Genomic DNA, 25,363 nt, shown 5'->3' with positions numbered 1-25,363 from the left:
CACCGGGCTCGTGGTGTACCTTGTCGGCGAGAGCGGCAGCGGTGCCGTCACCAGCGCCCCCAGGCTCGTTCCTTTGCAGGACGCCATCTCCAGCCTCTTCCACGCCGCCCCCGCTCCTTCCATCACCCACTTACGGATCATTGCCACGTTGGCTGTCCAATAATAACCACCCAGATTCGGCAACGCCAACCTTCCTCTATCTCTGCTACGCTCCAAGAACCCCCTCCTTACCCACGGGGTCTTGCTTGCCCACACAAATCCCGTAATGCTCCTGCTTACCCTCTTAAAAAAGGCCTTAGTGATCACAATTGGGAGGCATTGGAATACAAAAAGAAATCTCGGGAGGACCACCATTTTAACCGACTGTACCCTACCCGACAGCGAGAGTGGCAACATGTCCCACCTTTTCAAATCATCCTCCATCTGTTTCACCAACCGCGTCAAATTAGGTTTGTGCAGTGCCCCCCAACTCCTAGCTACCTGAATCCCCAAATATCGAATGCTCTTTTCCGCCCTCTTCAACGGTAGGTACTCTATCCCTCTTCCCTGGTCCCCTGGATGGATCACAAAGAGCTCACTCTTTCCCACATTGAGCTTATTGCCCGAAAAGTCTCCAAACTCTCGTAGGATCTGCAATACCTCAACCATCCCCTCCACTGGATCCGTGACATACAGCAACAGGTCGTCTGCATACAGCGACACTCGATGTTCCTCTCCCCCTCGAACCACCCCCTTCCATTTCCCCGACTCCCTTAACGCCATGGCCAAAGGTTCAATTGCTAATGCGAACAGCAGAGGGGACAGGGGGCACCCCTGCCTCATCCCTCGATACAGCCGGAAATACTCCGACCTCCGACGGTTCGTGACCACACTCGCCAGCGGGGCTTTATATAGGAGCTTAACCCAACTAATAAACCCTCCCCCGAACCCAAACCTCCTCAACACTTCCCAGAGATACTCCCACTCTACCCGATCAAAGGCCTTCTCCGCGTCCATGGCTGTCACTATCTCCGCTTCTCCCTCCACCGATGGCATCATTATCACATTTAAGAGCCTTCGCACATTAGTGTTTAACTGCCTGCTCTTTACGAATCCCGTCTGGTCCTCGTGAATCACCCCCGGGACACAGTCCTCAATCCTCATGGCCAACATTTTTGCCAGCAACTTAGCATCTACATTAAGGAGCGAGATCGGTCTATATGACCCACATTGCAGTGGGTCCTTATCCCGCTTCAAGATCAAAGAGATCGTCGCCTCCGACATTGTCGGGGGCAGGGTCCCCCTCTCCCTTGATTCATTGAAGGTCCTTACCAGCAACGGGGCTAACAGGTCTACATACTTCCTGTAGAACTCCACCGGGAACCCATCCGGCCCCGGGGCCTTCCCTGCCTGCATGCTCCCCAGTCCTTTAACCAGCTCCTCCACCCCAATTGGCGCCCCCAGACCCGCCACCTCCTGCACCTCCACCCTTGGGAACCTCAACTGATCCAAAAATCGCCGCATCCCCTCTTTTCCCCCTGGGGGCTGGGACCTATACAGTTCCTCGTAAAAGGCCTTAAAAGCCTCATTCACTTTCCCTGCACTCCGCACCGTAGTTCCCCTGTCATCTTTGACTCCACCTATTTCCCTCGCTGCCATCCTCTTACGGAGCTGGTGTGCCAGAATCCGGCTCGCCTTCTCCCCATATTCTTATATCGCCCCCTGTGCCTTCCTCCACTGTGCCTCTGCCTTCCCTGTGGTCAACAGGTCGAACTCCGTCTGGAGACTTCGTCTCTCCCTGAGTAGTCCCTCATCCGGAGCCTCTGCATAGCTCCTGTCCACCCTTAATATCTCCCCCACTAATCTCTCCCTTTCCCTGCCCTCTCTCGTCACCCTGTGAGCCCTGATGGAGATTAACTCTCCCCTGACCACCGCCTTCAGCCCCTCCCATACTACTCCCACCTGCACCTCCCCGTTGTCGTTAGCCTCCAGATATCTTTCAATGCACCCCCGCACCCTCCCGCACACTTCCTCGTCTGCCAGCAGTCCCACATCCAACCTCTACAACAGGCGTTGGTCCCTCTCCTCCCCCAGCTCCAGCTTCACCCAGTGCGGGGCATGGTCTGAAATGGCTATGGCCGAATACTCCGTTCCCTCCACTTTTGGGATCAGTGCCCTGCCCAAAACAAAAAAATCTATCCGGGAGTAGGCCTTATGTACGTGGGAGAAATAAAAAAATTCTCTGGCCAAAGGTCTGGCAAATCTCCATGGATCTACTCCCCCCCATCTGATCCACAAACCCCCTAAGCACCTTGGCCGCAGCTGGCCTCCTCCCCGTCCTAGATCTGGAATTATCTAATGCTGGGTCCAGCACCGTGTTAAAATCCCCACCCATTATCAAACTCCCTACCTCCAGGTCCGGAATACGCCCCAACATCCGTTTCATGAATCCAGCATCGTCCCAGTTTGGGGCATATACATTCACCAGTACCACCTCTGTCCCCTGCAACCTACCACTCACCATCACGTATCGGCCTCCCTGGTCCGCTACTATGTTCTTGGCCTCAAACGACACCCGCTTTCCCACCAGTATTGCCACCCCTCTATTCTTCGCATCCAGCCCTGAATGGAACACCTGTCCCACTCATCCCTTCCTTAACCTGACCTGATCTGCCACCTTCAGAACACTCACCCCCCCCCCCCCCCCCCCCCCACCCCCCCCCCCCCCCCCCGACTAGCCATCACCTATCTTAGGCCAGTCCCATGCTCGCACCTCCCGCACCCTCCAGTCCCCCAGGCGGGGAACCCCCGCCCCGACCACCTCTTCCATTTTCAGTTCCCCCTCGGACAGTGCAGCAGCAACCCTAGAATCCACCCCCCCTCCCCCCGCTAGATCCACATCTAGCACTTGCTCCCCCCATATTACTTCCGTGAGTCAGCTGACCTCTGCTGACCCCGGCTTCCCCCGCCTTCCCGTTGATCTCCCCGTGTGGGAGTCTCTCCTCCTCACCTTCCTCCCCCCCCCCCCGCCCTTTGGCGCGGGAAAAAAGCCTGCGCCTTCCTGAACCAGCCCCGCCCCCTGTGGCGCTATCCTGTTGCGGCCATCATCCCAGTTCCCTCATCCCCGAGCCTCACCTCCCTCCAGGACCGACGCCCACATTCCCCATCATCATCATTTTGTCTACAGAAAAGAAAAAAGGAAATTTTAGGAATTTTAACCAGAACTCTACCCACATCCCCATCCATCATCCCACCCACAAAATATTCTTTACCCATATTTACACCCCCATATACAACCACATCCCCTCAGTTCGAGTCTAGTTTTTCCGTCTGTATAAATGTCCAAGCCTCTTCTGGCGTTTCAAAATAATGATGTCGGTCCTGATAAGTGACCCACAGTCACGCAGGCTGCAGCATGCCGAACCTGACTCTTTTTCTATGCAGCACCGCCTTGGCCCGGTTGAAGCCAGCTCTCCTCTTTGCCACCTCCGCGCTCCAATCCTGGTATACTCGGATCACCGCGTTCTCCCATCTGCTGCTCCACACCTTCTTGGCCCATCTCAGCACACTTTCTTTGTCCACGAAGCGATGGAACCTTGCCACTACCGCGCTTGGCGGCTCATCTGCCTTGGGTCTCCTCGCCAGGACCCGGTGAGCCCCTTCCAGCTCCAGGGGGGTCGGAGAGGCCTCCGCACCCATCAGCGAATGGAGCATCGTACTCACGTACGCCCCGGCATCAGCTCCCTCCACTCATTCAGGAAGACCCAGAATCCGGAGGTTCTTCCTCCTCGACCTGTTCTCAAGGACCTCAATTCTCTCGGCCCACCTCCTGTGCACCGCCTCGTGCGCCTCCATTTTTACCGCCAGGCCCTGGATATCGTCCTCGTTGGTGTTCACTTTATCATTCACCTCACGAAGCTCCACCGCCTGGGTCTTCTGGGTCTCCTTCAGCCCCTCGATCGCCAACAGCATCAGCGCCAGCACCTCCTTTTTCAGCACCTCCACACATCTCATCGGGAACTCCTGCTGGTCTGGCCCCCACGCTGCTCGCTCTCCGCCCTCTGCCATCTTGCCTTCTTCTCCTCTCTGCTCCATGGCCTCTTTCCTCGTTGCTCCACCGCTGCTCCCTGCCAAATATTGTAGGGGGGGACCTCACTGCTCCTTCCCACACGGGATGAATCTAAAAAAAAGCTCCATTGGGGCTCCTCTGGAGAGCCCGAAAGTCCGTTTTCGCGGGAGCTGCCGAAACGCGCGGCTTAGCTCCGCATCGCCGCAACCGGAAGTCCCTGTTGGATGAAGTTAAAAGACAGTTTTTTCAGTGAACATTATGGAGAAATGCAAAACAGTTCTTTTTGAATTAATTTTGGCTGTTTTATTTTTACAGGTTTCAAATTTAATTTTAATCTGCTGAATACAAATAATCAGGACATAGTATATGATTATGGCTCAATTATGCACTATGGCAGGTGAGTTTGAGACAGTTGTTTGTAAATAATTTATTTAAGAATTCTCCCACAGGGCAGCACAGTGGTGCAGTGGTTAGCATTGCTATCTCACGGCGCTGAGGACCCAGGATCCATCCCGGTGCCAGGTCATTGTCATGTGGAGTTCGCACATTCTCCCCATGTCTGTGTGGGTCTCACCCCCACAACCCAAAAAGATGTAAAGGATAGGTCAATTGGCTATGCTAAATTGCCCCTTAATTGGAAAACAGAATTGAGTACTCTAAATTTATTTTTAAAAAGTGAACTCTCACACAGGGGGCGCGATTCTCCGCTCCCGCGCCGGTTGGGAGAATCGGCTGGCGCGCCATTTATCCCCGCGACACCGGTCCGACGCCCTCCCGCGATTCACCCAAGCGGCGAGAACGGCCCCGTCGAGTTCCGGGCGGCGCAGGCCGGAGAATCGCCCGAGACACCCAAAATGGCGATTCTCCGCCATCCCCGCTATTCTCAGGCCCGGATGGGCCGAAGTCCCGACAACGTGACCCCAGGTCACGCCGTCGCCGTTCACACCTGCTATTTAAAGTCGTCAGCCAGTCGTGCTGGCTGACGCTGAGCAGTGAGGAGGTGAGCGGACTGTTCCGCAGCTCCTGGAGACCGGGTCGGCTTCCCACGAGAAGGCTGCGGCCAACGGGGGGATGAGGGAGAGTGTGCAGGTGGGGGGGGGTGAGGGAGAGTGTGCAGGTGGGAGGGGGGATGAGGGAGAGTGTGCAGGTGGGAGGGGGGATGATGGAGAGTGTGCAGGTGGGAGGGGGGGGTGAGGGAGAGTGTGCAGGTGGGAGGGGGGAATGAGGGAGAGTGTGCAGGTGGGAGGGGGGAATGAGGGAGAGTGTGCAGGTGGGAGGGGGGATGAGCGAGAGTGTGCAGGTGGGAGGAGGGATGAGGGAGAGTGTGCAGGTGGGAGGGGGGATGAGGGAGAGTGTGCAGGTGGGAGGGGGATGAGGGAGAGTGCAGGTGGGAGGGGGGTGAGGGAGAGTGTGCAGGTGGGAGGGAGGGTGAGGGAGAGTGTGGATGGCATCGTCCATCCGCGGATGCCACATGTCAGCTGCCCTGATATGGCAGGAGGGTGACGAGGACACGGCCGCAGGTTGCCGTGTGGTTGATGGGCACAGGCGACTGGCACACTGGTGAGGAGTACGGTGTGAACTGACCATTGGACGCAGACAGTGACCAGATGTTAGGCTGGGTGCGTATCTGCAGCGCAACCGGGGCACACAGGTATCCCATGCAACCCGGCTGGCGAGGTGTGGAAGAACCTCCGTGTAACATGTCATTCCTCTGCCCCCCACCACCCTCCTGCAGGTCACCATGTGTGCCAACCAGACAGCGATGCTTACTGCCGTGGTTGGAGCTGCAGCTCTTGAGTTTGCCATCCGGCAGCGTAGAGTCAGACGGCCCACAGTGGCTGCAGATGCAGCAGTTGCCGGTGCAGCAGAGGGGATGGCCGCGGAGTGGCCTGTCGTCGCCGCGCAGGCCGCAGGCGCTCAGGACCCGAATGTACTGGGGGATGACGAGGGGAACATTGAGCCCCTGACGGCGAGGAATGCAGAGGAAGTTGGGGGGGAGCAGGAGGAGGAGGAGGAGGATCAGGAGAATCCACTGATGGTGATGTCAGGGCGCCACAGGCGTCCAGCAAGGCCGAGGGTGTACCGTGACAGAATGTCGTTCGAGGCCCTAACGGACATCACATGCAGGAGGAAACTACGGTTCAGCAGGGAGACGGTCGCACATATATGCCACCTCGTGGCGCACCTCGCACCACTTGGAACTGGTGGAGGACACACGATACCAGTCTCCGTCAAGGTGATGGTGGCCCTAAACGTTTATGCGACCGGTTCCTTCCAGGCGCCGAGCGGGGACCTCTCCGGGATATCAGAGGCATCGGTCCACAGGTGCATGAGGGCCGTCACTGACGCCTTGTACGCCATCGCCGACAGGTACATAAAATTCCCCGAGGACCGAGCGCAGCAGGAAGCACGGGCATGTGGATCCGCCAAGGTGGCCGGGATACCGATGGTCCAGGGTGTCATCGATGGTGTGCACGTCCCCATGCGCCCACCTGCAGACAACAGGGAAGTGCTCATGAACAGAAAGGGCGCATACTCCATGAACATTCAGGTGGTGTGCGACCCCCACATGAAGATCATGCACGTGTGTGCAAAGTACCCCAGGAATAAAAGAATGACTAGGGTAAGAGTAGGGCCAGTCAAGGACAGGGATGGGAAGTTGTGTGTGGAGTCTAAAGAGATAGGCGAGATACTAAATGAATATTTTTCGTCAGTATTCACTCAGGAAAAAGAGAATGTTGTGGAGGAGAATTCTGAGACCCAGGCTATTAGAATAGATGGCATTGAGGTACGTAGGGAAGAGGTGTTGGCAATTCTGGACAGGCTGAAAATAGATAAGTCCCCGGGGCCTGATGGGATTTATCCTAGGATTCTCTGGGAAGCCAGGGAAGAGATTGCTGAGCCTTTGGCTTTGATTTTTATGTCATCATTGGCTACAGGAATAGTGCCAGAGGACTGGAGGATAGCAAATGTGGTTCCTTTGCTCAAGAAGGGGAGTAGAGACAACCCCGGCAACTATAGACCGGTGAGCCTCACGTCTGTAGTGGGTAAAGTCTTGGAGGGGATTATAAGAGACAAGATTTATAATCATCTAGATAGGAATAATATGATCAGGGATAGTCAGCATGGCTTTGTGAAGGGTAGGTCATGCCTCACAAACCTTATCGAGTTCTTTGAGAAGGTGACTGAACAGGTAGACGAGGGTAGAGCATGTATATGGATTTCAGTAAAGCGTTTGATAAGGTTCCCCACGGTAGGCTATTGCAGAAAATACGGAGGCTGGGGATTGAGGGTGATTTAGAGATGTGGATCAGAAATTGGCTAGATGAAAGAAGACAGAGGGTGGTGGTTGATGGGAAATGTTCAGATTGGAGTTCAGTTACAAGTAGCGTACCACAAGGATCTGTTCTGGGGCTGTTGCTGTTTGTCATTTTTATAAATGACCTAGAGGAGGGCACAGAAGGGTGGGTGAGTAAATTTGCAGACGACACTAAAGTCGGTGGTGTTGTCGACAGTGCGGAAGGATGTTGCAGGTTACAGAGGTGTAGCGCACAAAGACTCACGAGAGACGAATAGAGATGAAGTCGATGAGGCTTTATTAAGCGCGACTTGTTCCCCGCAGTTCAGTAGCAGACTGGCCTGCGGGGGAGAACTCCTGGTTCTTATACTCCGCCTTCAGGGCGGAGCTAGAGGTCAACAGCCAACCAGGACCCGGGATCTGTCAGCCAATGACATCACGGCTTCACAGTCCCACATGACCCCTAATGCATACTACCACATTCACCCCTTGTTAAAAATGAACCCGGCGGGGTGGTGCTTCGCATGGTGGTAAGGGTTTACAAGGCTGGTCCTGGGAGGAAAACCTTTGCATGTCATCACAGTATGTACATAGGTTTTTTTTTTGTTTTGAACTATTTACAGTAAAAAGGGGGAAAAAGAAAGAGTTCTCGTTAAAGTCCACAACATTGTAGTGTTACATCGATGCCACGAGTCGGTCGGGCGGTCTGGTCGTCCTCGTCGATCGCCTCAGCCCCGGTGGTGGTGCTTGTTCCAGTGTTGTCGTCTCCGGGAGCCTTACGGTTTCTGCTTCAGCTTCACTTCTGGTCGGACCTGGGAGGAGGACCGATCCTCCCGGGAAGGGGGCGCTCGCGGGGTGCGCCGGTGGCAGGGAGGGGGTGATTGGTGTCAGGGGGGTGTGCGTGTTGCCGGCGGGCGCCAGATCTCGCAGGGAGACCGTGTCCTGTCGGCCGTCGGGGTACTCCACGTAAGCGTACTGCGGGTTCGCGTGGAGGAGGCGAACCCTCTCGACCAACGGGTCCGACTTGTACGCCCGCACATGTTTTCGGAGCAAGATGTGTCCTGGGACCGCCAGCCAGGTCGGCAGTGACGTTCCAGAGGAGGACTTCCTGGGGAAGACCAGGAGGCACTCATGAGGCGTTTGGTCAGTGCTAGTACACAGTAGCGACCGGATGGAGTGGAGAGCGTCCGGGAGGACCTCCTGCCACCGTGAAACTGGGAGGTCCCTGGACTGTAGGGCCAGTAGGACGGTCTTCCAGACCGTGCCGTTCTCCCTCTCTACTTGCCCGTTCCCCCGGGGGTTGTAGCTGGTCGTCCTGCTCGAGGCTATACCGTTGCTGAGCAGGAACTGGCGCAGCTCGTCACTCATGAAGGAGGACCCCCTGTCGCTGTGGACGTATGCGGGGCAACCGAACAGTGTGAATATGGTGTTAAGGGCTTTAATGACTGTGGCCGCTGTCATGTCAGGGCAGGGGATGGCGAAGGGGAAACGGGAGTACTCGTCCACCACATTCAGGAAGTATGTGTTGCGGTCGGTGGAGGGGAGGGGCCCTTTGAAATCCAGACTAAGGCGTTCAAAGGGACGGGAAGCCTTGATCAGGTGCGCACCATCCGGCCTGAAAAAGTGCGGTTTGCACTCTGCGCAGATGTGGCAGTTCCTTGTGAGTGTACGGACCTCCTCCACAGAGTCGGGGAGGTTGCGGGACTTTATAAAGTGGTAGAACCGAGTGACCCCCGGGTGGCAGAGGTCCTCGTGGAGGGTTTGGAGGCGGTTAATTTGTGCGTTGGCACATGTCGGACGGCTCGTTCAGCTTTCCGGGACGGTACAGGATCTCATAGTTGAAGGTGGAGAGCTCGATCCTCCACCTTAAGATCTTGTCGTTTTTAATTTTGCCCCGCTGTGCATTATCGAACATGAAGGCTACCGACCGTTGGTCCGTGAGGAGAGTGAATCTCCTGCCGGCCAGGTAATGCCTCCAATGTCGCACAGCTTCCACTATGGCTTGGGCTTCCTTTTCCACTGAGGAGTGGCGGATTTCTGAAGCGTGGAGGGTTCGGGAGAAAAAGGCCACGGGCCTGCCCGCTTGGTTAAGGGTGGCCGCTAGAGCTACATCGGAGGCATCGCTCTCGACCTGGAAGGGGAGGGACTCGTCGATGGCGCGCATCGTGGCCTTTGCGATATCCGCTTTGATGCGACTGAAGGCCTGGCAAGCCTCTGTCGACAGAGGGAAGGTCGTGGTCTGTATTAGGGGGTGGGCCTTGTCTGCGTACTGGGGGACCCACTGGGCGTAATATGAAAAGAACCCCAGGCAGCGTTTTAGGGCTTTTGAGCAGTGCGGGAGGGGAAATTCCATGAGGGGGCGCATGCGTTTGGGGTCGGGGCCTATTATCCCATTGCGCACTACATATCCCAAGATGGCTAGCCGGTTTGTGCTAAAAACGCACTTGTCCTCGTTGTATGTGAGGTTCAAGGCTTTAGCGGTCTGGAGGAATTTTTGGAGGTTGGCGTCGTGGTCCTGCTGATCGTGGCCGCAGATGGTTACGTTGTCGAGGTACGGGAACGTGGCCTGCAACCCGTGTTGATCAACCATTCGGTCCATCTCTCGTTGGAAGACCGAGACCCCGTTTGTGACGCCAAATGGGACCCTTAGGAAGTGGTATAATCGCCCGTCTGCCTCGAAGGCTGTGTACTTGCGGTCACTTGGGCGGATGGGGAGCTGATGGTAGGCGGACTTGAGGTCCACGGTGGAAAAGACCTTATATTGGGCAATCCGATTGACCATGTCGGATATGCGGGGGAGAGGGTATGCATCTAGTTGTGTGTACCTGTTGATGGTCTGGCTATAGTCTATGACCATCCTTTGCTTCTCCCCTGTCTTTACTACTACCACCTGTGCTCTCCAGGGACTGTTGCTGGCCTGGATTATGCCTTCCTTCAGTAGCCGCTGGACTTCGGACCGAATGAATGTCCGGTCCTGGGCGCTGTACCGTCTGCTCCGAGTGGCGACGGGTTTGCAATCCGGGGTGAGGTTTGCAAACAAGGATGGGGGCTCAACCTTGAGGGTTGCGAGGCCGCAGATAGTGAGTGGGGGTATTGGGCCGCCGAATTGGAAGGTCAGGCTCTGCAGATTGCACTGGAAGTCTAATCCCAGTAATGTGGGCGCGCAGAGTTGGGGAAGGGCGTAGAGCCTGTAGTTTTTAAACTCCCTCGCTTGCACCGTTAGGGTCACTATGCAGAAGCCTTTAATCTGTACGGAGTGGGATCCTGCAGCTCGGGAAATCTTTTGCGCACTGGGACGGATGGTCAAAAAACAGCGTCTTACCGTGTCGGGGTGGATGAAGCTTTCCGTGCTCCCGGAGTCGACCAGGCATGGTGTCTCGTGCCCGTTTATCAGCACCGTTGTCGTCGTCTGGAGCGTCCGGGGCCGTGCTTGGTCCAGCGTCATTGAGGCCAGACGTGATCGTAGTGCTTGAGCGTCTTCCTCGAACCCCGTGGAGCCGTCGACACTGGGGTCCGTTGTTGCCGTCCAAGATGGCGGCGGGGGAGAACTCCTGGTTCTTATACTCCGCCTTCAGGGCGGAGCTAGAGGTCAACAGCCAACCAGGACCTGGGATCTGTCAGCCAATGACATCACGGCTTCACAGTCCCACATGACCCCTAATGCACACTACCACAAGAGGGACATAGATAAGCGCAGAGCTGGGCTGAGAGATGGCAAATGAAGTTTAATGTAGAGAAGTGTGAGGTGATTCACTTTGGAAGGAATAACAGGAATGCGGAATATTTGGCTAATGGTAAAATTCTTGGAAGTGTGGATGAGCAGAGGGATCTCGGTGTCCATGTACATAGATCCCTGAAAGTTGCCACCCAGGTTGATAGGGTTGTGAAGAAGGCCTATGGAGTGTTGGCCTTTATTGGTAGAGGGATTGAGTTCCGGAGTCATGAGGTCATGTTGCAGCTGCACAAAACTCTGGTACGGCCGCATTTGGAGTATTGCGTACAATTCTGGTCACCTCATTATAGGAAGGACGTGGAAGCTTTGGAACGGCTGCAGAGGAGATTTACCAGGATGTTGCCTGGTATGGAGGGAAAATCTTATGAGGAAAGGCTGATGGACTTGAGGTTGTTTTCGTTAGAGAGAAGAAGGTTAAGAGGAGACTTAATAGAGGCATACAAAATGATCAGGAGGTTAGATAGGGTGGACAGTGAGAGCCTTCTCCCGCGGATGGAAATGGCTAGCACGAGGGGACATAGCCTTAAACTGAGGGGTAATAGATATAGGACAGAGGTCAGAGGTAGGTTCTTTACGCAAAGAGTGGTGAGGCCGTGGAATGCCCTACCTGCAACAGTAGTGAACTCGCCAACATTGAGGGCATTTAAAAGTTTCTTGGATAAGCATATGGATGATAATGGCATCGTGTAGGTTAGATGGCTTTTGTTTTTTGACTTCCCATGTCGGTGCAACATCGTGGGCCGAAGGGCCTGTACTGCGCTGTATCATTCTATGTTCTATGTTCTATGGGAGTGTGCATGACGCCTACATTCTGGCACAGTCATTCATCCCTGCAATGTTCGATAGATCCCCCCCCCCCCCGGCTGAGGGGCTGGTTGCTGGGCGGCAAGGGCTATCCGTTCAGGTCATGGCTGATGACGCCAATACGGAGGCCTCAGACCAACGCGGAGAGCCTATACAACGAGGCACATGCAGCAACCAGGGGTGTGGTGGAGCGGTGCTTCGGACTGCTGAAGATGCGCTTTAGATGCCTGGACCGATCCGGAGGGGCCCTGCAGTACCATCCCGACAGGGTCGGTCGCATGATTGTGGTCTGCTGTGCGATGCACAACATAGCCATGCAGAGGGGAGATGACCTGGTGGAGGAGTCGGAGGGAGGACCCGACGGCATCGGAGCTAACGCAAACGAGGGGGATGGGGAAGAGGAGGAGGAGGAGGATTATGGCGCGCATCAGGGTGGGGGAGGGACGCAGGACACAAACACTGCTCGGGTGCTGGTTACGTCCAGGAGGCTGCACGGCGGCACTGCCGCGGACAGTGGGCACGCGACACGTTGGTGGCCGCACGGTTCATGCACTGTGGGGGTGGGATTCGCTGAACACTGCCAATTGCACTGTCAGTCCTGCACACGGGCACCACATAGCCCCCCCCATGTGATTAACATAGGTGCGTTACCCCCTACAACTAAACTGTGCACTGCACCCGTGCCAACCTCTTACGTGCCTAACTTCTTTGCCTTACGGGCCCTACCACTATGTCTAGGTGTGTTCCCAGGTGGTCCAGCAGGAGTGGAGGCGGACTGCTGAGAATCACGCCCTTCGACATGGCTCCCCGTCGGCACGCGTTTCCTGGGGCGGCCCGGCTTCGATGGGCCAGGCTGCTCGGCGGGCGTTCTGGATGGCGTTGTGCCACCCTGACCTGCCCGCTGCCCACCAGATGCGCCAGGGACAGAACGGGGGGAGACCAAGTGTACCGGGACGTTCCTTGATGGAGCTACCGGGACGGGCCCCAGAACCTCCTCCTCCCTCGGGGAGCCCAGTGGCCCCCGGGCCTCACTGTGGGACGGAGATGCGATCGGAGACATGCCCCATCGCACCACCGACACCTGGCGCTGCCAGACCTGGAGGCCTGCAGCGGGATCGACCACGGTCCGAATGTTCGCCGAGACTGTGCCCAGGGAGTGCGACATTCCTGCTAAGGACAGTGCGATCTCAACCTGTGAGTGCGCGACGCCATCCATCACGTGCGCCAGGTGGTCAATGCTCTCCGCGACTGACTGCTGGGACTGTGCCATCGATTGCTGGGACCAGGCCATGGCATGGTGAGACTCGGCCAGGGCCCGGAGAGCGGCGGCAATGTCGTGTTGGCTCTGGCGCATGGCTACCTGTGAGAGGGCAGCCCTCTCCTGGGCCATGGATGACGCGTGCACGTTAAGCCCAACGCCTTGCAGAACCTAACCCATGGCCGAAACCGTTTCACCCATTGCCTCCACCGCGGACGCCACCCGTGCGGTGTCGGCCTGGGTGGCTGCGATGAGCGGCACCACTCCCTGCTCCTGAATGCGGATGGACTCCTCCAACTGCGTGTGCAGGTCCTGGAAGATGGCCCTCATCCCGTTATTCAGTCCCTGGGTGTCCACATGCATTGGTTGTCCGGGTGGGTCAAGTACATCCAGGAACCCGGGAAGCGTCTGGGTGGCAGCTGTTTACTGGGCCTGGGCTTCCCTCCAACCGTCCAGCCCCTCGGCTGCTCCAAACTCCACCTGCTGTACCGGGTCAGATGTGGGGTACGCACCAGACCGTGACCCGGGAGCCTCATCACTTATATGCCAAACCGAGGTGAGTGTCTCTGTGATGGTGTATGGTGTGGGAGACAGCAGTGCTGCAAGCTCGAGGTCATCGTCCATTAGGAATTCTTATCTGTTCTCCTCCCACTCATGGCCCGGCGCAAGCTGCATGCGGGCCATGTCGTGTTGACCTCCAGGTGATTCCACAGAGTGTGTGGCCGTGATGTGCGATTCTTCATGAATGTCCGCCCTGTGCAGCTCACTATTGTCTCTCTCGGTGGTGTGAGCGTCCTGGTCCTGCGTCCCATACTGAGAGGATTGCCCTCCTGGCCGACCGACTGCCACCCTCTGACGTGCGTCCCTGGGTGCACTTGTCGTTGGCGATGTTCCGCTGTCTCTTGGCCGAGACTTCCCTGGACGTTCGGCGGCTGGACCTGGGGAACATAAAGATTCGGGGTTCGTTAGACAGGGTGGCCCGGGTGCATGGTGGTGGTGGGTGCACAGTGTGAGGGGGGGAGGGGAGTGAGGGTGCAGTGGCATGAGTGTGAGGGGGGAGGGGATCGAGGCTGCAGTGGGCAATGTGTGAGGGAGACGATGACGGGTTGGGGGGTGGGGGGTGAGGACTTGCAGGGTTCTCTCCCTTGCTTCTGCGCCTCCGAGCTGGCATGTCGCGACCTCCCGGGTGCCGGATCCCCCAGTGAGGTCCAGGGCCCTCTGCTCGTGGACATTTAGCGGGTGCAGCACAGGGGAACCCCCTCCGGTTCTCAAACGCTCACGCTGGTTGTGAGCTGTCTTGTCCTGGGGGGGTTGGATAAAGCATCACAATTAGGCGGGTATCATCAGGGCATGCAGATATAAAGTACATTTTTGCTGGTTCAGGAGACAGCACGCCATGGCATCGCTCCAGGGGAGGTCCGAGGGTTCATGTGGGTCGAGTAAATCGTTGGGCACCCTGACCCCCCCAAACCCCCCTGATGCCCCAACCCCCCCCCCCCGACCCCCCACCACCCCCCTGACGCCCCCACCACCCCCCTGATGCCCCAACCCCCCCTGACTCCCACCAATCCCCCCTGACGCTCCCACCACCGCCCCTGATGCCCCGACCCCCCCCCCCCCCCCGACCCCTCCTGGTCCCCCACAACCCCACTTCCCCCCCTCATGCCGGGGGGGGGGGGGCCTGGAGGCACCCTCATGGCACTTACCCTGGCAGCCCGAGTGAGGTTGTGCAGCTTCTTCCGACACTGCTCCCCGGTCCGGGGGTCTGCCCCACAGCACTGACAGCGGTGCCAACCTCACGCCAACCGCGCCTCACCGCGCTGGATGGCTGGCGATGCCCACGTCTTGGGCAGAGGGTTTCCCTTCTGTGCTCCACCTCATCCAGCAGGGTGTCCAAGTCCGTGTCCTGGAATCTCTGTGCGGCTCGTCGGGGCTCAGCCATCTCTTCATCTTTCTTCTCCTCCGGGTCCTCTGTGCGCGGATCGCGCCACTTATGAAGCAGCGCCGTGTCATTCGGGCGTCGCGCGGTGACGACACGGCTTTTGCGACACGCCCCCCCGAGTTTCTCGCGGCCCCAATCCTAGCCCATTTTCGGGCCCTGAATCGGTCGGGATCGGGGCCGTTTCGCGCCGTCGTGACCCTCGACGCCGTTCACGACGTCGTGGGCACTTAGTCGCGGGAGCGGAGAATCGCGCCCAGGATTGATCAATGAGCCAGGTATTTCGCTATTAATGTTGTTTTCAAAGACTAATTTAGTCCAAATATTCCCATGCAGTTAATTTTCCAGGTCAGACTTCACGCAAAATCCTCCTGACCTGTCCATGGTAGGTTTGGTGGCAGAAGGGTGCAGAGAATCTGACAGAACACTAAAAGTCAGAAATCGCCAACATAATTAACATTATGTTACAATTCTCCCAAATGGCAGATGAATGGTGGATTGGCCATCCCATTGACAAGTGTCATGAACACCATTTGCATTCATTTGCATCCCACAAATGCTTATTAAAACAGCTGCCCACTGGTGCCATCAGGCCTTCCAATCTTTGTCAAGCCAGGAAAAATCATGTTGGTGTCAAGCCTGATCACTGAAGAGTACTGTGCACATGACGGCCCTCAGTTGGCAAGAGAGTTTGAGGTGAGTGCAACAAAGCTTTCTGTCATAGTACTGCCCTGCTCCTGAAGCACTCTTCAACACTCTGTTGAGGCAGACCAGTTCCTGCCCTCCATTTCCAGAACGAGCTGCTGTTCATGGACAGCACTGTACTGCTGAATCCATGGCCCTCCTGTATCACCATCTTCGTTCAGTCCTACGCCTGGGGTTGAGCACAGGGTTCTCCCTCCCCACCTGGTGCCACACTCCAGCGTCTATCTGGAAAGCACTGTGCTATGACGTTCATGCAACCACCACAATAAAAGTCCGAAGTTCGACTGGGGCGGGAATGCAACGCGAGGCAGGGAGTGGTGGAGGTCTGACGGGGCAGAACAAGGGCTGTGTGAAGAGTGGAAGATAGGGAGAGCTCACAATGGCAAGAGGAGGGGTAAAGAGCTGCTTTCGGAATAAGAACCATGAAAGACAGAGGGACGATCGAGGGGAGGGAAGATGAGCCCCAACAAGCCTGCATGAAAAGTTCACAAATAAGGGGAGTGAAAGGGATACCACATTGTTCACTGGTGGGGATGGATGAAAATTCCAGAGATGGAGAGTAGAGGTCCAAGAAGGACATTTGTACCTCGCAGGTGATGGGCTCAGGGTAAGATTGAAGAGAGGAACAGATCTCTTTGCCTCTATATTGCTGACATCCTACAACGTCTGGTCAAGGCAGATAGGCTGGAGATACTGTTCTGGACTCGTTTAAAATATGGCAACAGAACCTTGGAACCTGTCAGCTAAGGGAAGGACGATCAATCAGCTGTCAGACCACCAGGAGAGTCAGAGGAGATCTCACCTGTATATAATTAAAGAGGTTTCGAGCTCAGAATCTCGAGCGGGATCATGCCATTTTAATTGGTGGGTCAGGCCCTGCTGGAGCCAGCCACCCATGCACTTTGCTTCAAAATGAGATCATTCTACCCATAGTCTGCACTGTTTTCAATGAATGAGAAACATGCACTGCTGTATACATTAATAAGTTATTAAGTTCAAGATTTCAGAGCAGACTATTTACTGTTTCACCTTAAAATTTATTGTTATTTTAAAAAATATATTTGTTATTCTCCTCCTTTTTCACATTTTCGCTCGAATTTACACCCACCAACAACAAACAATAATCAATAACAAATATGTCAATCCCCAAATCAATAACAACGATCCCATCTTCCCCCCAAACATTAGCCCGCATGTTCACATAAACAAATAACAAAAATGAATCAGGAATCACCCATAGTCACCATCAACACACACTGCCCCCCTCCCCCCAACCCTCCCACCGCCCCCCCCCCCCAACTAATGTTCGATGTTATCCAGTTCTTGAAAGTGCATGATGAATAATGCCCATGAATTGTAGAACCCCTCCATCCTTCCCCTCAGATCAAACTTAACCTCTTCAAGAGTCAAGAATTCCAACAAGTCCCCCCACCACGCCAGGGCACAGGGTGGAGAGGCTGCTCTCCATTCCATCAGGAACCGCCTTCGGGCAATCAACGAGGTGAAGGCTGCAACATCTGCCTCCGCACCCGATTCCAACCCTGGCTGGTCCGACACCCCGAATATGGCCACCCGGGGGACGGGTCCAGATTCACGTGCACCACTTTAGAAATTACCCAAAAAACCTCATTCCAGTAATCCTCTCGCTTTGGACAGGACCAAAACATGAACGTGATTAGCGGGGCCCCCTCCGTAACGTTCACACACATCCTCTACTTCTTCAAAGAATTGGCTCAACCTTTCCCTCGTCAGGTGTGCTCTGTATACCAGCTTCAGCTGTATCAGCCCCAACCACGCGCACGATGGGGAGGCATTCACCCTCTGGAGCACCTCACACCAGAACCCCTCCCCCATATCCTAGCCCAACTCTTCCTCCCACTTTGCTTTGATCCCTTCCAGCGGTGCCTTCTCCTCTTCCAAAATAGCTCCGTAAACCGCTGACACTACCCCCTTCTCCAGTCCCCTTGTTGTCAGCACCTCCTCCAGCAATGTGGAGGCCGGCTCCACCGGGAAGCTCGGTATCTCCTTTCTGGCAAAATCTCGAACCTGCATGTATCAAAACATTTCCCCCTGCTCCAGCCCATACTTTGCTTCCAGCTCCTTCAGCCCTGCAAACCGACCCCCAAGAAACAAATCTTTTAGTGTCTTAATCCCCTTCTCCTCACATTTCCGAAAATTTCCATCCCATCTCCCTGGCTCAAATCTGGTTCCCCCGAATCGGCATTTGCTTTGACCCTGCCCCCAACCCAAAGTGTTGGTGAAACTGCCTCCAAATTCTCAATGAAGCTATTATTACCGGACTCCCTGAGTACTTCCCCGGGGCTATTGGGAGCGGCGCTATTGCTAATGCTTTCAATCCCGACCCCCTGCACAAACTCTCCTCCATTCTGACCACTGGGAATCAAACCCTCTGACCCAGCTCTGCACCTTCTCCACATTCACTGCCCAAGAGTAATACATCAGGTTCGGAAGACCCAAACCCCCTGCCTGCCTTCCCCTCTGCAGCAGCACCTTTCTAACTCTGGCCACTCTTAAAGATCTTAAAGTAAGGGAACACTTCGGAGGCAGTGATCATAATATGGTAGAATTCAATCTCTAATTTGAAAGAAAGAAGGTAGAATCAGATGTAAAGGTGTTACAGTTGAATAAAGGTAACTACAGGGGCATGAGGGAGGAACTGACGAAAATCGACTGGGAGCAGAGCCTAGTGGGAAAGACAGTAGAACAGCAATGGCAGGAGTTTCTGGGAGTAATTGAGGGCACAGTACAGAGGTTCATCCCAAAGAAAAGAAAGGTTATCAGAGGGGGGATTAGGCAGCCATGGCTGACAAAGGAAGTCAGGGAATGCATCAAAGCAAAAGAGAAAGCCTATAATGTGGCAAAGAGTAGTGGGAAGTCAGAAGATTGGGAAGGCTACAAAAACAAACAGGATAACAAAGAGAGAAATAAGGAAAGAGAGGATCAATTATGAAGGTAGGCCAGCCAGTAAAATTAGGAATGATAATAAAAGTTTCTTTAAATACATTAAAAACAAACGGGAGGCAAAAGTAGACATTGGGCCGCTCCAAAATGACGCTGGTAATCTGATGGGAGTCAAGGAAATAGCTGAGGAACGAAATAAGTACTTTGCGTCAGTCTTCACAGTAGAAGACATGAGTAATGTCCCAAAAATTCAGGAGAGTCAGGGGGCAGAGTTGAATATGGTAGCCATCACAAAGGAGAAACTGCTAGATAAACTAAGAGGTCTAAAAATTGATAAATCTCCGGGCCCAGATGGGCTACATCCTAGAGTTCTAAAGGAGATAGCTGAAGAAATAGTGGAGGCGTTAGTTATGATCTTTCAAAAGTCACTGGAGTCAGGGAAAGTCCCAGAGGATTGGAAAATCGCTGTTGTAACCCCCCTGTTCAAGAAGGGAACAAGAAAAAAGATGGAAAATTATAGGCCAATTAGCCTAACCTCGGTTGTTGGCAAGATTCTAGAATCCATTGTTAAGGATGAGATTTCTAAATTCTTGGAAGTGCAGGGTCAGATTAGGACAAGTCAGCATGGATTTAGTAAGGGGAGGTCGTGCCTGACAAACCTGTTAGAGTTCGTTGAAGAGATAACAAATAGGTTAGACCACGGAGAGCCAATGGATGTTATCTATCTTGACTTCCAAAAGGCCTTTGATAAGGTGCCTCACGGGAGACTGCTGAGTAAAATAAGGGCCCATGGTATTCGAGGCAAGGTACTAACATGGATTGACGATTGTCTGTCAGGCAGAAGGCAGAGAGTTGGGATAAAAGGTTATTTTTCGGAATGGCAACCGGTGACGAGTGGTGTCCCGCAGGGTTCAGTGTTGGGGCCACAGCTGTTCTCTTTATATATTAACGATCTGGATGACGGGATTGGGGGAATTCTGGCTAAGTTTGCCGATGATACAAAGATAGGTGGAGGGGCAGGTAGTATGGAGGAGGTGGGGAAGCTGCAGAAAGAATTAGACAGTTTAGGAGAGTGGTCCAAGAAATGGCTGATGAAATTCAACGTGGGCAAGTGCGAGGTCTTGCACTTTGGAAAAAAGAATAGAGGCATGGACTATTTTCTAAACGGTGACAAAATTCATGATGCTGAAGTGCAAAGGGACTTGAGAGTCCTAGTCCAGGATTCTCGAAAGGTAAACTTGCAGGTTGAGTCCGTAATTAAGAAAGCAAATGCAATGTTGTCATTTATCTCAAGAGGCTTGGAATATAAAGGCAGGAACTTCTAAAGCTTTATAAAGCATTAGTTAGGCCCCATTTAGAATACTGTGAGCAATTTTGGGCCCCACACCTCAGGAAGGACATACTGGCACTGGAGTGGTTCCAGCGGAGATTCACACGGATGATCCCAGGAATGGTAGGCCTAACATACGATGAACGTCTGAGGATCCTGGGATTATATTCATTGGAGTTTAGGAGGTTGAGGGGAGATCTAATAGAAACTTACAAGATAATGAATGGCTTAGATAGGGTGGACGTAGGGAAGTTGTTCCCATTAGCAGGGGATACTAGGACCCGGGGGCACAGCCTTAGAATAAAAGGGAGTCACTTTAGAACAGAGATGAGGAAACATTTCTTCAGTCAGAGAGTGGTGGGGCTGTGGAATTCATTGCCACAGAGGGCGGTGGAGGCCGGGACGTTGAGTGTCTTGAAGACAGAAGTTGATAAATTCTTGATTTCTCGAGGAATTAAGGGCTCTGGAGAGAGAGCAGGTAAATGGAGTTGAAATCAGCCATGATTGAATGGTGGAGTGGTCTCGATGGGCCGAATGGCCTTACTTCCGCTCCTATGTCTTATGGTCTTATGGCCACTTTCCCTCCCCATATGAACGAAGTAATGCTTAACTCAATCTCTCTGAAAAAAGCCTTTGGCAGGAAAATCGGCAGGCATTGAAAAATAAACAGAAATCACGGCAGCACGTTCATTTTAACCGCCTGCACCGGACCCGCCAGTGACAGAGGGAGACCAACCCACCTTGCCAGATCAGCTTTCACTCTGCCCACCAAACTAGAAATGTTGTACCTGCGGAGCCCCCCCCACTCCCGGGCAACCCGCACCCCCAGGTACCTAAAGTGAGTCCCTGCCCTACGGAATGGCAGCCCCCCCCCACTCCTGCCCCCACCCCCGGCCGTGATACCACAAAATATTCACTCTTGTCTAGATTTAGTTTGTACCCCGAGAAAGACCCAAACACTCGAAGCAGCTCCAATATTCCCCCTATCGACACACTCGGTTCCGACACGTATAACAGCAAATCATAGGCATATAAGGACACACTATGCTCTATTCCCCCCCCCCCCCCGGACTATTCCATTACATACTCCCGAACTTCTTAATGCGATGGCCAACGGCACAATCGCGAGTGAAAACAGCAGGGGGACATAGGACATCCCTGCCTCGTCCCACGGTGGAGAGAAAAGTATCTTGAGCTGATGTTGTTTGTGCGGACACTCGCCCTCGGCTCCTTATATAGTAGCTTTACCCAGTTCACAAATCTTGGTCCAATCCCAAACTGCTCCATAACTGCCATCAAGTACCCCCATTCTACCCGGTCAAACGCCTTCTCAGCGTCCAGTGCCACAACCACCTCTGTTGCCTTCCCCTCTGCTGGTGCCATAACAACGTTTGAAAAGAGCTGCCTCCCTCTCACGAACCCCGTCTGATCTTCACCTATCACCTTCGGGAGGCACTCCTCCAGCCTACCCGCGTACCTTCGCCAATACTTTTGTGTCCACATTCGGAAGCGATATGGGCCTATACGACCCACACTCGGTCGGATCCTTATCTTTTTATAGCAACAGGGAAATCGATGCCTGCCCCAAAGTTTGTGGCAACACCCCCTTCCCTATCGCCTCTTCAAACATCCCCACCATCAGGGGTGCCAGCTTATCCTTACATTTTTTATAATATTCCACCGGAAACCCATTCGGCCCCGCCACCTTCCCCGACTGCATTCTCCCAATCACATCCTTCATCTCCTGCTCCACTATCGCTCCTTCTAATGTAGCCCTGTCTCCCTCCCCTAACCTCGTGTACTCCAACCCATCTAGAAATTCCTGCATCTCACGACCTCCCCCAGGTGACCCTGACCTGTACAATCTCTCATAAAATTCCTCAAAAACCTTGTTAATCAGATCTGGAGCTACCACCAACTTCCCTGCCCTATCCCTCACCTGATCAATTTCCCTTGCCGCTGCTTTCCTCCAGAGCTGACCTGCTAACATACATGGAGCCTTATCTCCATGTTCGCAAACTGCACCCCTTGCTCGCCTCAGTTGGTGCACCGCCTTCCTGGTAGATAGCTGGTCAAAGCTCGGCCTCAGTTGGTGCACCGCCTTCCTGGTAGATAGCTGGTCAAAGCTCGCCTGTAGTTCCTTCCTCTTTTCCAGCTTCGCTGGGTCCCCATCTTCTGCATAACTCCCATCTCCCTCCAACATCTGATCTATTACCATCTGCCGCTCCAACCTCGCCTCTTTGTCCACCCTGGCCTTAAACAAAATCACCTCACCCCTCAACACTGCCTTCAGAGCCTCCCAGACAACTGCCTTTGACACCTCATCCGTACAGTTGAAACCTGTGGTGAATGTATTACACCAATAATCCACCATTGTATCTGTACCATGCTTTGCCCTTGTATTTGTATCTGTGCTATGCTGTTGCCCTGTGGGCTCCATCTATGGGCCACTATCTGGCATTATCCATAGGGGAACATGTTGGGGCATGTATGGGCTCCGCCCATGGCTCCTCCCCTTGAAGGGAGGTGTAAAGAGCAGTCGACCTGTAGGCAGTTCTCAGTATTGGATCAGTCGCAGGCAGGCTCTGTTCTAAGTTGATTACAACCACAGTTTACTTCTACTCCCGTCTCGAGTAAATTGATGGTCGCATCAATTTAATTAACTTAAATGCAACTATGGAATTGGCCCTTAAACCTGGCCGACTGGAACTCGATCCGCAGGCCGCGGAGGCGAAATAAATTTTTTCATACTGGCTCCGTTGTTTCAAGGCCTATCTCGCAGCCTCCTCCATGCCTTCCGTCACCGACGAACAGAAGCTGAGTCTCCTCCACACACGGGTGAGCCATCGAATCTCTGTTCAACTCGACGAGGCCGCCTCCTACGCAGACGCCCTCACGATGCTCGAACGCCTCTATGTACGGCCCGTGAACGAGGTCTACGCACGACACATCCTCACCACTCGCCGCCAGCGCCCTGGGGAATCGCTAGAAGACTACCTACGTGACCTCAAAGCCCTCGCACGCAGCTGCAACTACCAGGCCGTTACGGCCACTCAACATATGGAACTCGCCGTCTGAGACATCTACGTGGCGGGGGCCCGGTCCAACTACGTGAGACAGCGCCTACTCAAAAAGGGGGCCCTGGACCTGGATCAGACGGTAAAGTTAGCCTCCTCTCTGGAAGTAACGTTCCAGAGCCTTAACGCGTTCCCGGCTGACCACGCGGCCCCCTCGTGGACCCCCGACCAAAGACTACCCCAGGCCTGTGCCGCGCGGCCACCTGCTGACCATGGGTGGGCGACCCTGCTATTTCTGCGGCCAGTCACAACACCCCTGGCAGCACTGCCCGGCCCGTAACACGAACTGCAGCAGTTGTGAGAGAAAAGGACATTTCGCCAAAGTTTGCCTGGCCAAGTCCAAGCACTCTAACTCACAGGCCCGATCCTCAGACTCACAGGCACGCAGACCCCGCAGTGTGACAGCCTGTCTGCCGACTCCGCCCCCTGTAGACGCGTCATCAGCCTCATGCTATCCGTGGGGGCAACCATCTTCCAGCCCTCACAGCACGTGCAACTCACGGGGGCCGCCATCTTGGCCATCTTCCCCCATTCGGCTGGTCACGTGCGATCCATGGGGGCCGCCATCTTGGACGCCATCTTCCTCACCGCCCGCCACGCTCAACCAACGGGGGCCGCCATCTTTGCCGCCATCTGCTACGCCGCTCGTGCGTACGATCAACAAGGGCAGCCATCGCGGAACCGCCCCAGCACCTCCGACCACGCCGGCTACCCGCAACTCAGCGCGGTCACCCTGGATCAGTCGCGACCCAAGCACATCCGGAGCTCCATGATGTCTGTTCGGGTAAACGGGCATGAGACGCCTTGCCTTTTTGACTCCGGGAGCACAGAGAGCTTCATTCACCCGGACATGGTAAGACGCCGCTCGCTCCCAATCTTCCTGGCACACCAAACCTTCTCCCTCGCACTCGGTGCAAATCCGAGGGTGCACTACCCCAACCCTAGCAATACGGGGCGCCGAGTACGCCTATTTTAAATTATATGTGCTCCCAGGCCTCTGTGCTCCTCTCCTGTTGGGAATAGATTTCCAATGCAACCTCAGGAGCCTAACCCTGAAGTTCAGGGGCCCCTACCCCCACTCACCATATGCAGCCTCGCGACCGTAAAAGTCGACCCTCCCCCACTCTTCGCAAACCTCACCGCTGACTGCAAACCAGTCGCCACCACAAGCAGGTGGTATAGCATACAGGACAGGACTTTTATCAAGTCTGAGGTCCAGCGACTCTTACGGGAGGGTGTCATTGAGGCCAGCAATAGCCCCTGGAGAGCTCAGGTGGTGGTCGTCAAGACCGGGGAAAAGAACCGGATGGTTGTAGATTACAGCCAAACCAAAACCCTGTACACGCAACCCGATGCGTACTCCTTCCCCGGATTGCAGACATACTAAACCAGATCGCACACTACCGGGTGTTCTCCACGGTGGATCTGAGGTCTGCATGCCACCAGCACCCAATTCGCCCGGAGGTCCGCCACTACACGGCTTTTGAGCCAGACGGCCGCCTTTTCCACTTCCACCGGGTACCCTTTGGCGTCACGAATGGGGTTTCGGTGTTCCAAAGAACAATGGACAGGATGGTGGACTGGTACGGGCTGCGGGCCACATTTCCATACTTGGACAATGTCACCATCTGCGGCCATGATCAGCAGGACCACGACGCCAACCTCCACAGATTTCTCCAAACCGTCCAAACCCTAAACCTCACGTACAACAAGGAGAAATGCGTTTTCCGCACAACAGACCAGCCATCCTCGGCTACGTCGTGGAAAACGGGGTTCTAGGACCTGACCCTGACCGTATGCGCCCCGTCCTGCAACATCCCCTCCCCCACTGCCCCAAGGCCGTGAAGAGGTGCCTAGAGTTCTTTTCATATTATGCCCAGTGGGTCCCCAACTATGCGGACAAAGCCCGCCCACTGATCAAGGCCATCGTCTTCCCACTGGCAACTGAGGCCCGCCAGGCCTTGGACGAGTCCATCCCCTTTCAGGTGGAGAGTGACGCATCAGAGGTCGCTCTCGCCACTACCCTCAATCAAGCAGGCAGACCGGTAGCGTTTTTTTTCGCGTGCCCTCACCACCTCTGAAATTCGGCACTCCTCAGTCGAAAAGGAGGCCCAAGCCATCGTGGAAGCCGTATGGCACTGGAGGCACTACCTCGCTGGTAGGAGGTTTACCCTTGTCACCGACCAACAATCGGCAGCCTTCATGTTCGATAATACGCAGCGGGGCAAAATCAAGAACGATAAGGTCTT

General features: G+C 54.7%; 1 protein-coding gene across 1 annotated transcript in view; it reads left to right on the top strand.

The window, feature by feature from the left end:
* The window catches only part of LOC140430960 (astacin-like metalloendopeptidase), a 665,106-nt gene that overhangs the window by 287,147 nt on the left and 352,596 nt on the right, over positions 1-25,363 (top strand). The window contains exon 8 of the mRNA XM_072518803.1: positions 4,364-4,445. Coding sequence (XP_072374904.1) covers positions 4,364-4,445 — 82 coding nt within the window. The remainder of the gene's footprint in view (positions 1-4,363; positions 4,446-25,363) is intronic.

The sequence above is a fragment of the Scyliorhinus torazame genome, chromosome 10 (assembly GCF_047496885.1).
Source record: "Scyliorhinus torazame isolate Kashiwa2021f chromosome 10, sScyTor2.1, whole genome shotgun sequence".
NCBI classification, from domain to species: domain Eukaryota; kingdom Metazoa; phylum Chordata; class Chondrichthyes; order Carcharhiniformes; family Scyliorhinidae; genus Scyliorhinus; species Scyliorhinus torazame.
Note: the sequence above shows the minus strand (reverse complement) of the source record. Positions and strands in the feature narration are given on the sequence as shown.